Consider the following 11,248-nt stretch of genomic DNA (forward strand, 5'->3'; position numbering starts at 1 on the left):
TGATTGACAACCTCGCCCGGCCCACGATGACGAACATGTTTAAATATTACTACCAGAAGGAGTTTTTTGCAAATCCAATTTTCGGTCTCAACTGGTTATCTTCGGTCTGATAATAATTTTGTTCCTACGCGAATTTATCGAAGAAACCTCCACCCGTGCCTGTACCCCTGCACCGTAGTCTCCTTGGTTGCTAGGCACGTGACTAAGTGGCTCCAATGACGTCAGCTGCATGGTTATGCAATCTCTGTGCTTGGCTGTTATCATGGAGCGTGTTTATTAGCTCCATGGTTATATGCAAATTGCAAGCCTGCAAATTTTACATGTACATTGCATGCATTGTATAGCCTATAGATATTCGGCCATAGCTTGCTCATAATAAAATAGACTTCTGCTTGAAATATTGCCCCTCGGTCTTCACATCTTTGAAGCTGTCCAACGCAGAGCGGCCAGGTTCGTCTGTAAGGACTTCAGGCGCACAAGTAGTGTCTCATCCATGATCACCCACCTCGGATGGAAATCATTGGAGGAACGCAGAATCATATCCAGACTAACCTTGCTCTACAAATCCATTCACCACAAAATCGCAATTGATGTTGATCAGTACCAAGTTGATTCCAAACGGGACAAAATGTCAACTAGAAAATCATCTTCATTATCCTTTGTTCACCCTACATCTAAGAAGGACTGCTACAGATACTCTTTCGTACCAAGAACAACAGCTCAGTGGAACCTACTTCCTCCAGAAGTCAGGGAAGCTACTTCAGTGGAGTCCTTTAAGTCAAGACTCCATGAGATGCAGTTGTCTTCAACACTAAGGGGGCCTACTAACAAAATTGTTTAGGGATGCTGCTAGCCACCACGCGCCTGCAACCGTATATCCCATAGTGGAGTTTGCTTGCAGTACGCTACAGATACAGATACAGATCTCTCCCCCCCCCCCCACAAAAGACCCCCCCCCCCCCCCCCCCCCCCCACACACACACACACAGTTGTGAAAGATTCCGATTTTAGTACGCCGGAGGCACACTCGCGCCACCCGAGGCTAGTCTAGTAGTGGTACACCATCACAAGATATTTTTCAATGATGCGTCCGTGATTAAACCATGGAGAAATAAAACCATGATTAAACCCTTGTCCAATAGGCCTACATGTATAATTGCTTTCACTCGGGGCCGGCGGGAAACCAGAATTTGACTTGTCTGTTTAGTCATAGAAATAGACGTTGCAGATCACTGACGAGGATGATTATATAATCATATACAAATCTGGCTGAGGCTCATCCGTTTCGACTGTAGCATATCTGCACCCCTTTTATAGCAAGTTATCTTGTAGAGAGAAAAAAAATCAGAATTTTGAAACAGAAAAAAGTGCCTCCAGAAAACAATATTGATGAACTGAGAATCAAATTACACCACGATGAAAAGATCAAAGTCTGCTATGCGCGGCGGCGGCTCCATTCCCCCCCCCCCCCATTTTCCTGAGTATTTTTGTATCAACAGGACTATTTTTCTTCAATAATATTTTTAATTCTAATTTTTCTTCTTGATACACAAACCCTGGACCACACATTATATAGACTGAATAATTTGTTCCATAATCCGTGTCAATTGCATAATTCTATAGCTTGTCCGAAATATTTCACAAACTGACAAAAAAAGAAATATGAACGCGGTTAATAACTGATTTTAATGTTTTTAGCGTCCTGTTTACAACAAGCAAAAGCCAATGCGTGCTTTAAAAATTAATTCCGGGTTTCGAAATTTAAAGCTGCCATTTCATTTCGTCTCATTCAGTGAACCTGTCACCGACGGTTTTTGTCATCCCAACCGAAATGATAACCTGCTGGTAATTGATTGGCTAGTGGTGAAACCTGCAGGTCACGTGATCACATTCCTAACTACACCAAACAAATACATGTATTTGGTTGCGTAGACACCGTGTGACCTGCGGTCCGTTAGGTATAAAATCATGCGTTTGAAATAGATCGTCACATTTCTTACGAGTCCCTACGTTGAGACGGGTCAAGTCAGAAAATCCCTCCGCTTTTAAGCACCAATTGCGAGCCTTTTTCTTCGCCGAATCTACTTAAGACCACTCTATAATCATGGTAGGTTTCTCAGAGATTATGTAGAACCATTTGGGTGTTTTGAAGTGGAGTGTAAAAACGTGTATTTTTAAAGATTTGTGATCGGTGTTTGCAGCGCGAACTTTCCATACGACCATGGCGACCGTTGCGATGCGAGCCATTGTTGGCAATGTTTGCTCAATATTATAATCGGCCATTTTGATTGGTTGGCACGGTCACATTGCTCGGTGGCGCCACATATTTCGCAACGGCTTAGCATAAATAACCGTCTGGCGTGGTTTAATTTGAAAGCCCGCTAAAAACCACTGTCCGTTAAGTAGTACTAGTAGTACTAGTACATATATGAAATTTTCGTTTATCGTGATGAATTGAAAAAAAGGTCTGAATTTTATTCCTGTGCGATGTTGTTTTTGCACCTGCTTGTTGGCAACTTAAAAGCAGATCATAATTGATTAATTCTGCCTTTTTGAACATCTTAAATTTAATTTTGTAAATGTAAGAATTGTGTTCGTGGAAATTTGAAGTGAATATAATATTTCACTGCCAAATTGCATACCACGTTTTGCCAGACAGTGCCAGATATTTAACTTGCATATATAAGAACTTGGATTTTTTTCCTTGGATTTAAATGGGAAGTACATAATTTTTTATTTTAAAATTTAATGTTTCTGTAATCATGGTAATTCGTTTTTGCTTTCAAAATGAACATGATCATGATATGATAAAAATATTTAATAATTGAAATAGGTTCTTTTATGTTTTACAGTTTCTCCATATTTCTCCAATACTTTTGTCTTTTCTAGCGTGAATGCACTTCAGTCCATATGTCAGTCATTGTCAGTCGGCATTTTCTCCTTAAACCCTCCTTTTTTATCTTAAAACTAGTATAAACACATGTAATTTTTTTTAACTTAAAACTATAATGAGAAACGACTTTTCTATATTATTATATTTTAAGATGTACATTTTCAAACCTTCAGGTTATCAACACTGTTACTTAAATTCTCATAATTGAGGGATTAAAACAAATTTATTAATATAAAAACACATTTCTAACGGCACAGACAAAACAATGAAAGGCTTCTGTGAAGTAGAGGCTCTGAATAACAGGACGTTTGATATTCTTCCTTTCAGCGTGAATGTATCTCTATCCACGTGGGCCAGGCCGGAGTCCAGATGGGCAATGCCTGCTGGGAGCTGTACTGCCTGGAGCACGGCATCCAGCCTGATGGTCAGATGCCCAGTGACAAGACCATCGGAGGTGGTGACGACTCCTTCAACACCTTCTTCAGCGAGACCGGCGCTGGCAAGCATGTCCCCCGTGCCGTCTTTGTCGATCTAGAGCCAACTGTAGTGGGTAAGATTTTCCAAATGCTGATTCTCAATTTAATTATTTTCATTTAAACTGCTTTTCTGAAAATGTGTGACATTTTGAAAAGAAAATCCGTTTCCCAAAGATAATCTTCAAGACATACCGTTGTAATTTTCATTCTTATTGATGGTGTCATCATCTATTTGCAGATGAGGTTCGTACCGGCACCTACCGCCAGCTCTTCCACCCTGAGCAGCTGATCACAGGCAAGGAAGATGCAGCCAACAACTATGCCAGAGGCCACTACACCGTCGGCAAAGAGCTCATTGACCAAGTGCTTGACAGAATCCGCAAGTTGGCTGACCAGTGCACGGGTCTCCAGGGTTTCCTCATCTTCCACAGCTTCGGTGGAGGCACTGGCTCTGGCTTCACATCCCTATTGATGGAGCGTCTATCTGTCGACTACGGCAAGAAGTCCAAGCTGGAGTTCGCCATCTACCCTGCCCCTCAGATCTCCACTGCAGTTGTTGAGCCCTACAACTCCATCTTGACCACCCATACCACTTTGGAGCATTCCGACTGTGCCTTCATGGTGGACAACGAGGCTATCTATGACATCTGTCGTCGCAACCTGGACATCGAGCGTCCGACCTACACCAACCTCAACCGTCTGATCGGTCAGATTGTGTCCTCCATCACTGCATCTCTTCGCTTTGATGGCGCACTCAATGTCGACTTGACCGAGTTCCAGACCAACTTGGTGCCCTACCCACGTATCCACTTTCCCTTGGCCACCTATGCCCCTGTCATCTCTGCTGAGAAGGCCTACCATGAGCAGCTGACCGTTGCAGAGATCACCAATGCCTGCTTCGAGCCCGCCAACCAGATGGTGAAGTGCGATCCCCGTCATGGCAAGTACATGGCCTGCTGTCTGCTCTACCGTGGTGATGTTGTTCCTAAAGATGTCAACGCCGCCATAGCAACCATCAAGACCAAGCGCACCATCCAGTTTGTCGACTGGTGTCCAACTGGCTTCAAGGTGGGCATCAACTACCAGCCACCCACCGTCGTGCCTGGTGGTGATCTGGCCAAGGTGCAGCGTGCTGTCTGCATGCTGAGCAACACCACGGCCATCGCCGAGGCCTGGGCTCGTCTGGATCACAAGTTTGATCTGATGTATGCCAAGCGTGCCTTCGTCCACTGGTACGTGGGAGAGGGTATGGAGGAGGGTGAGTTCTCTGAGGCTCGTGAGGATCTGGCTGCCTTGGAGAAAGACTATGAGGAGGTCGGTGTCGACTCTGTTGACAACGAGGGAGAGGAAGAAGGCGAGGAGTACTAAACCTTTAATTTCAAACATCAAGTGTTCAGTTGAACTTTTACAGCATAAGTGCCTCAGTGACACAGCCAAAGCTTTCCAAATTTATTTTTTGCTCCAAAGCAATTTTTTTCACACATATGAAAAGACCAAAAATAAAGGCTTTTTATTATTTTAAAACCTGAACAGATCTTAAATCTGATTTGTTTTGAAATCAAAATCGGCATCAACCAATTTTATAAAACAGCTTATTCGTATTTTTATTTTTCTGTGAGTTATTTAAAATGAACCATGTGAGGTGAAAATACAAATAAAGGATAATCTTCTGAAGCTGCAAACAAATTGTCTTTCGATTTTTATTTTAACTAACATGTATTGCTTCTAGGGTTTTCTGGGTGAACTTTACTATATCTGGTTCATTTTCATCAATCAAGTATTTTGACCTGTTAAAATAGATCTCTGATGAGTGTACGTGTATCAGTTGAAATAGAAATTATAAGTTCAGTACATTTTCATAATGTTCATACAAACTCTGTACGGGAACCAAGTCCAAAAAACACCCCCAGCCCCCCCCCCCCCCCCCCATGAAGATCCATGCCCTGCCTCCATTAGCTAGAGGGCGCCGTCAATTAATCGACTCCTTAATACGAACTCGACTGGGACAAGAGTCTGGTTAAGACGAGCATAGATATACAATGTGCATGTACGTGTTTGTTAATTTCTCCCGTCCCGTCTGAAGCGTGCAATTTCCAATAAGGAAACGAATTGCTCAAGACATCCATGGTTAATACGAGAACTCGGTTAAGACGAGACAGGTTGCGTGGGAATTCGATTCATTTATAACGAGCAATTTTGTAAGTGTCATGTAACTTGCCAATCATTAACCTTACATAATTTTTATGTAAGGTTAATGATAAAAATATTTTCTGCAAACAACCTTGGACGAATGTTTTAGAGATTTGGGCAGTTGTGTTGTACATGCATCCTTCTTGAGGATTTTTTTTTTTAAGAACAAATTGAAAAGAATAAAAACAAATGCAGGGGTTAACCATGCGTTTTTACTATAATTTTTGTCAAAACTAAATTCGCCCGCTGTTAAAACAAAGCCCCCAAATGCTCCCCCCCCCCCCCCCGGCCCTCCCAAAAAAGTCACAAATACTACGCGTGCAGCCGCACAGGGGCAATTGAATTACGAAAAACTTTTTCACCAGACAGTGGCCTTTGGCACTACCATCATAAAAGGGTCGTTTTATTTTCTGATGAAACTGGCCGTAACCCTTGTCCTATAATGGCCTTATTTATGCAAGGGGAAACCGGAATTTGACTTTTCTATTTATTCAATGTTGTCACTGATGTACATGTATGACTATGAGGCTCATAATTGGACAGCGTCTATGAATGTATTTGTACTAAAATTGTAGCCAAGCCCGAGTTGACGAAGTTGTGCACTTTTATATCAAATTATCTGTCGAGAAAAAACCCCACAGAATGTTGAAACAGAAATTGCGTCAAAACAAAAAATCATTGATAAACTGATTTAAGAGATCGAACGTCTGCTTTATTAGGCTCTAAAATTGAATGGAAATTGCCGAATTGCCCCCCCCCCCCCCAACAAAATAATATTATCCCAGATGATACACATGTAGTGAGGGGAAACAAACTCCAATTTCCCGATTGTTTTTGTATTGCTAACCCTTTCTACAATAATATTTTAATCCAATTTCTAATTTCCTTATTGATACATAACCCGGACCTCAAACCATGCACAAACTGAAGCTCCTTGAACCGCATTTTGTTCTTCTGAAGTTCTTTCCAGAAATTTGCAAAGATTCCAATTGATTTTAATATTTAATAAATTGATTTATAATGTTTTCAGCGTCCTGTATTTACAAAAAGCAAGTTTAATGCATGCTCTAAAAATTAAATACAAGTTTTGGAACTTAAAAGCTGCCATTTCATTCGGTTCATTCCTTCTCATTCACTGAACTTGTTACCATGGGGAAATACACAGACCGACGTTGTTTGACTTCAGTTCCTAACATCTAATTCTACATTATGCCAAATATACAATGTACAGTACATGTACATGTACTGTACACATGTAGCAACCTGCTGATAATTGATTGGCTAGCGGTGACATGCCCTATAGGTCACGTGATCACATTCCTAACAACAACGCGTTCAACGTCGCGTCCGGCGTGTTTGTGTTTGGCCTCGGTTGCGTAGCTAGACAAACATCCAATCACCATGCGCATATACGCGCGCCCGCGCCGCGCGCATGTCCCCGTCATATAGCAGCTGGCCTAACTTCGAGACAGGTCGAGTTTCAAAATATCTCCGATTTTTTCGCCAATTACGAGCCTTTTTGTACGCCGAATTTACCTTAAACCACTCTACAACCATGGTAGGTATTCCACAGACTGTCTAGGACAATTTTGGTGTTTGAGAGTGAAGTGTAGAAAGTGTATTTTTTAGGGTTTCTGGATGGTGTTTGCGGCGGGAACTTTCTAGAACGACCGTTGCGATGAGAGCCATGTTGTTGGCAATGGCGTTGCGCAGGACTAGAACGAACGGGGCAATTTGATTGGTTGGCACGGTCACGTTGCTAGGCGGCACCACATTATCGTAACGGCACGTACAAATAAGCTTCTCAACCGTTTGTTATGAAACTGAGTGAAAGCCCGCCAAAATCCGCTGTCTTGTCTAGATCTGATTTAATGTTTCGTTTATCGAGATGAATTAAAGATATAAGTCTGACATGCCGGAATTTTAGTCCTGTAGTGTAGTGTAGGGCTTAATTATTAATTCAGCCATGGAGGAAGAAATAGATATTATCATTGCATGTCGGGCAACTGGCATGACGGCAAAGATTCCCATATCTGGCCATCAGTCATGTCAGTCCATCACTCATGTCACTTGTCAACCTGTGGTGCACAAACCCTATGCTATGGGACTGGTCTGAAATTTCTATTCTAATCTAAGTGTTTTCTCAGTAAAAAGTCAAAATTTGTTCCTGCTAATTTTGACTTTTTAATAGGACATCACATTCTGCATGTTCTGATGGCTGAAAGGTCATTTTATTTTTTAAGGGAAATATACTGACATGAGTGATGGCCAGATATGGGAATCTTGACCATAGCATAGGCTATATTATTTTTTTGTATATATAACTTACAACTTACAAGTTACAACTTTTAAGAACTTGGATAAATTTGTTCTTGACTTGTTAAACAAAATTCAAATTGAACAAACATGTTGAAGAGGCACATTTTTTCTTTTCAACTTTGCAATAAACCTTTTCGATCATGCGTCATGAACATGGATGGCTGGTGTGGATGACAAATATGGAGCAGTGAACCAGTCAAACTTGATAATTTTTTTCTTATGTCATAGTAGGCTATTTTTCCAAAATGCACTGTCCACTGATCTTCACTTCACCTACATGACCTAGGCCCTATTTAATTTTAAATGCATAGAAAATGATGTGTGTAAATGTTAGGAAGTGGTGCCATATGATATAGGGCTAGGGCCTACATGTACAACTGAGCATGGAGGAATAAGAATTCCTCCATGAACTGAGTGAGGCTCCTTAAAAAAGTTATCGCATTTGTACTGTACATTCATGACAAGTTTGAATAGTATCGCATGGTGTCAAGATTTTAAGCAAAGATATAGGGAAAGAATGTTGCATCCTGGTGCTAGGCCTACTTTTAAACAGAAAAAAATAATTTTGGGGGGATTACAATAAAAAGTTACATTGTACCTCAGAGTGTATACTTTGATATGAGAACTGTAAGGAATATGTTGACAAAGTCGTTAACTTATTAGTTTAAGAGAGATTTCTAGGCGAATGTGTGGCCAACTTGGGGAATTTTTACATTGTCACTACATGTTGAAGCCCTCAACCAATGCGTGACATGTGTACAAATTCACTGAGTTGTTTTGATGTACATGTACGTGTGTAAATGCCAAAAAAAAAAGATCAATTTTTTACGGCACCATGGTTTAGGAATAACATGGTTTGTATGCTCCAACACTTTTTGTGAGCAAAAGGCACATTCACGACTCATGAGTATTCAAATGAAACTGGTGCCTGAAAATGGATTCCCAAAAATGAATCTGGTATTTTACTTATAATGACAAGTGCAACAATGTGTGAAAAGTTCATCATTCTTGATTCATCATTCTAAATTCTTGATATGTAATGAGGAGGAATCAAATCACAGTTGTAACCAGTTCACAGCCCCATAGGTTTGTGCACAAATTGCCTAATTTGTTTGTCATCCATACCCAACGTACATTGGGAAAAATCTCAAATAGTTTGAAAATTTATAGGGTTCTGTAATGTTCTACATTTTTTCCATTTTTTAAATCATGTATTTTGCCCTTTTCTTTTCCAGCGTGAATGTATCTCTATCCATGTCGGCCAGGCCGGAGTCCAGATGGGCAATGCCTGCTGGGAGCTGTATTGCCTGGAGCACGGCATCCAGCCTGATGGTCAGATGCCCAGTGACAAGACCATCGGAGGTGGTGACGACTCCTTCAACACCTTCTTCAGCGAGACCGGCGCTGGCAAGCATGTCCCCCGTGCTGTCTTTGTCGATCTTGAACCAACTGTAGTCGGTAAGGCTCTCAAACTTTCAAAATATTGTACAGATAAATTTGTAAGATAAAAGTACTTGTTCAGAGCATAATCTTAATGAAATTTTAATAAATGTATTTTGTATCTTTGATTTCAATGTACATGTGTATTTTTCATTGTGTTATGTCATCCATTTACAGATGAGGTTCGTACCGGCACCTACCGCCAGCTCTTCCACCCTGAGCAGCTGATCACAGGCAAGGAAGATGCAGCCAACAACTATGCCAGAGGCCACTACACCGTCGGCAAAGAGCTCATTGACCAAGTGCTCGACAGAATCCGTAAGTTGGCTGACCAGTGCACAGGTCTCCAGGGTTTCCTCATCTTCCACAGCTTCGGTGGAGGCACCGGCTCCGGCTTCACATCCCTGTTGATGGAGCGTCTGTCTGTTGACTACGGCAAGAAGTCCAAGCTTGAGTTCGCCATCTACCCAGCCCCGCAAATCTCCACTGCAGTTGTTGAGCCCTACAACTCCATCTTGACCACCCATACCACTTTGGAGCATTCCGACTGTGCCTTCATGGTGGACAACGAGGCTATCTACGACATCTGTCGTCGCAACCTCGACATCGAGCGTCCGACCTACACCAACCTCAACCGTCTGATTGGTCAGATTGTGTCCTCCATCACTGCATCTCTTCGCTTTGATGGCGCACTCAATGTCGACTTGACCGAGTTCCAGACCAACTTGGTGCCCTACCCACGTATCCACTTCCCCTTGGCCACCTACGCCCCTGTCATCTCTGCTGAGAAAGCCTACCATGAGCAGCTGACCGTTGCAGAAATCACCAACGCCTGCTTCGAGCCAGCCAACCAGATGGTGAAGTGCGATCCCCGTCATGGCAAGTACATGGCCTGCTGTCTGCTCTACCGTGGTGATGTCGTTCCTAAAGATGTAAATGCCTCAATCGCAACCATCAAGACCAAGCGCACCATCCAGTTCGTCGACTGGTGTCCAACTGGCTTTAAGGTGGGCATCAACTACCAGCCACCCACCGTCGTGCCTGGCGGAGATCTGGCCAAGGTGCAGCGTGCCGTCTGCATGCTGAGCAACACCACGGCCATCGCCGAGGCCTGGGCTCGTCTGGATCACAAGTTTGATCTGATGTACGCCAAGCGTGCCTTCGTCCACTGGTACGTGGGGGAGGGTATGGAGGAGGGTGAGTTCTCTGAGGCTCGTGAGGATCTGGCTGCCTTGGAGAAAGATTACGAGGAGGTCGGTGTCGACTCTGTTGACAACGAGGGAGAGGAAGAAGGCGAGGAGTACTAAACCCTTAATTTCAAACATCTGGTGTTCAATTGAACTTTTACAGCATTTTAGTGTCCCAATGCTACATAGCCAAAGCTTTCCAGACTAATTTTTCACTCAAAAGCAAGATTTTTCTTAGACTAAAGACTAAAAACAAAGTATTCCAAGTACATGTATTCCAAAAACCTGTAAAGATCTGAAATTTGAGTTGTTAAATCGAAACAAGCATCTTTTTAACCAAAGTCTAAAACAAGATTTGTTAGTGTTTTATTTTTTGTTATGAGTTAAAGCACAAAAATCAAAAAGAATCATGTGAGAGGAGAAAATGCAAAATAAATGTTTCTCTTGTGAAGTTGCAAAAACTTTGTCCTTTGATTTGAGTTGACTTGAAATGTTCTATTCACTTTTAAATTTACATGCGATGCGTGTAGGGGTTTCTTGGTAAAGTTTACTCTCTGGTTAACTTTCAACATTCAAATTTGTGTCGATGTCCTGTTGAAACAGATTTGAGTGGGCATCAGTTGGAGTGGCAAATAAGTTCAGCATACAATTGTATTTTCATAATTTTCATACAAACTATGGGAATGAAGTCAAAAATAACCCCTGCAGAAGATCCATATACCACCTCCACAGGGGCGGATCCA

At 42.1% G+C, this 11,248-nt stretch overlaps 1 protein-coding gene across 3 annotated transcripts; it reads left to right on the forward strand.

The window, feature by feature from the left end:
• The first annotated feature begins 1,952 nt into the window (after nucleotides 1-1,952).
• LOC119745423 (tubulin alpha-1A chain-like) lies at nucleotides 1,953-10,846 on the forward strand. Of its 3 annotated transcripts, none has more exons than XM_038221756.1 (3): nucleotides 1,953-2,107; nucleotides 3,221-3,443; nucleotides 3,608-5,055. In XM_038221756.1, the coding sequence occupies exons 1-3, from the start codon at nucleotides 2,105-2,107 to the stop codon at nucleotides 4,735-4,737; spliced, it is 1,356 nt and encodes a 451-aa protein (XP_038077684.1). In that variant the 5' UTR covers nucleotides 1,953-2,104; the 3' UTR covers nucleotides 4,738-5,055. The 3 variants fall into 3 exon arrangements, with proteins under 3 accessions (XP_038077684.1, XP_038077685.1, XP_038077683.1); XM_038221757.1 differs by lacking the exons at nucleotides 3,221-3,443; nucleotides 3,608-5,055 and adding exons at nucleotides 9,114-9,336; nucleotides 9,496-10,846 and having other exon boundaries at nucleotides 1,963-2,107; XM_038221755.1 differs by lacking the exons at nucleotides 1,953-2,107; nucleotides 3,221-3,443; nucleotides 3,608-5,055 and adding exons at nucleotides 6,937-7,117; nucleotides 9,114-9,336; nucleotides 9,496-10,846.
• Nucleotides 10,847-11,248: the final 402 nt, after the last annotated feature.

Source organism: Patiria miniata, unplaced genomic scaffold (genome assembly GCF_015706575.1).
Source record: "Patiria miniata isolate m_02_andy unplaced genomic scaffold, ASM1570657v1 HiC_scaffold_7, whole genome shotgun sequence".
NCBI classification, from domain to species: domain Eukaryota; kingdom Metazoa; phylum Echinodermata; class Asteroidea; order Valvatida; family Asterinidae; genus Patiria; species Patiria miniata.

What these genes read in the sequence shown, in the direction of transcription:
- LOC119745423 (XM_038221755.1), top strand. Translation starts at nt 6,992, where the DNA reads ATGTCCCCGTCATATAGCAGCTGGCCTAACTTCGAGACAGGTCGAGTT. An exon ending in TAAACCACTCTACAACCATG is followed by an intron (nt 7,118 to 9,113) that starts GTAGGTATTCCA and finishes TTTCTTTTCCAG; the next exon opens with CGTGAATGTATCTCTATCCA. An exon ending in TCTTGAACCAACTGTAGTCG is followed by an intron (nt 9,337 to 9,495) that starts GTAAGGCTCTCA and finishes ATCCATTTACAG; the next exon opens with ATGAGGTTCGTACCGGCACC.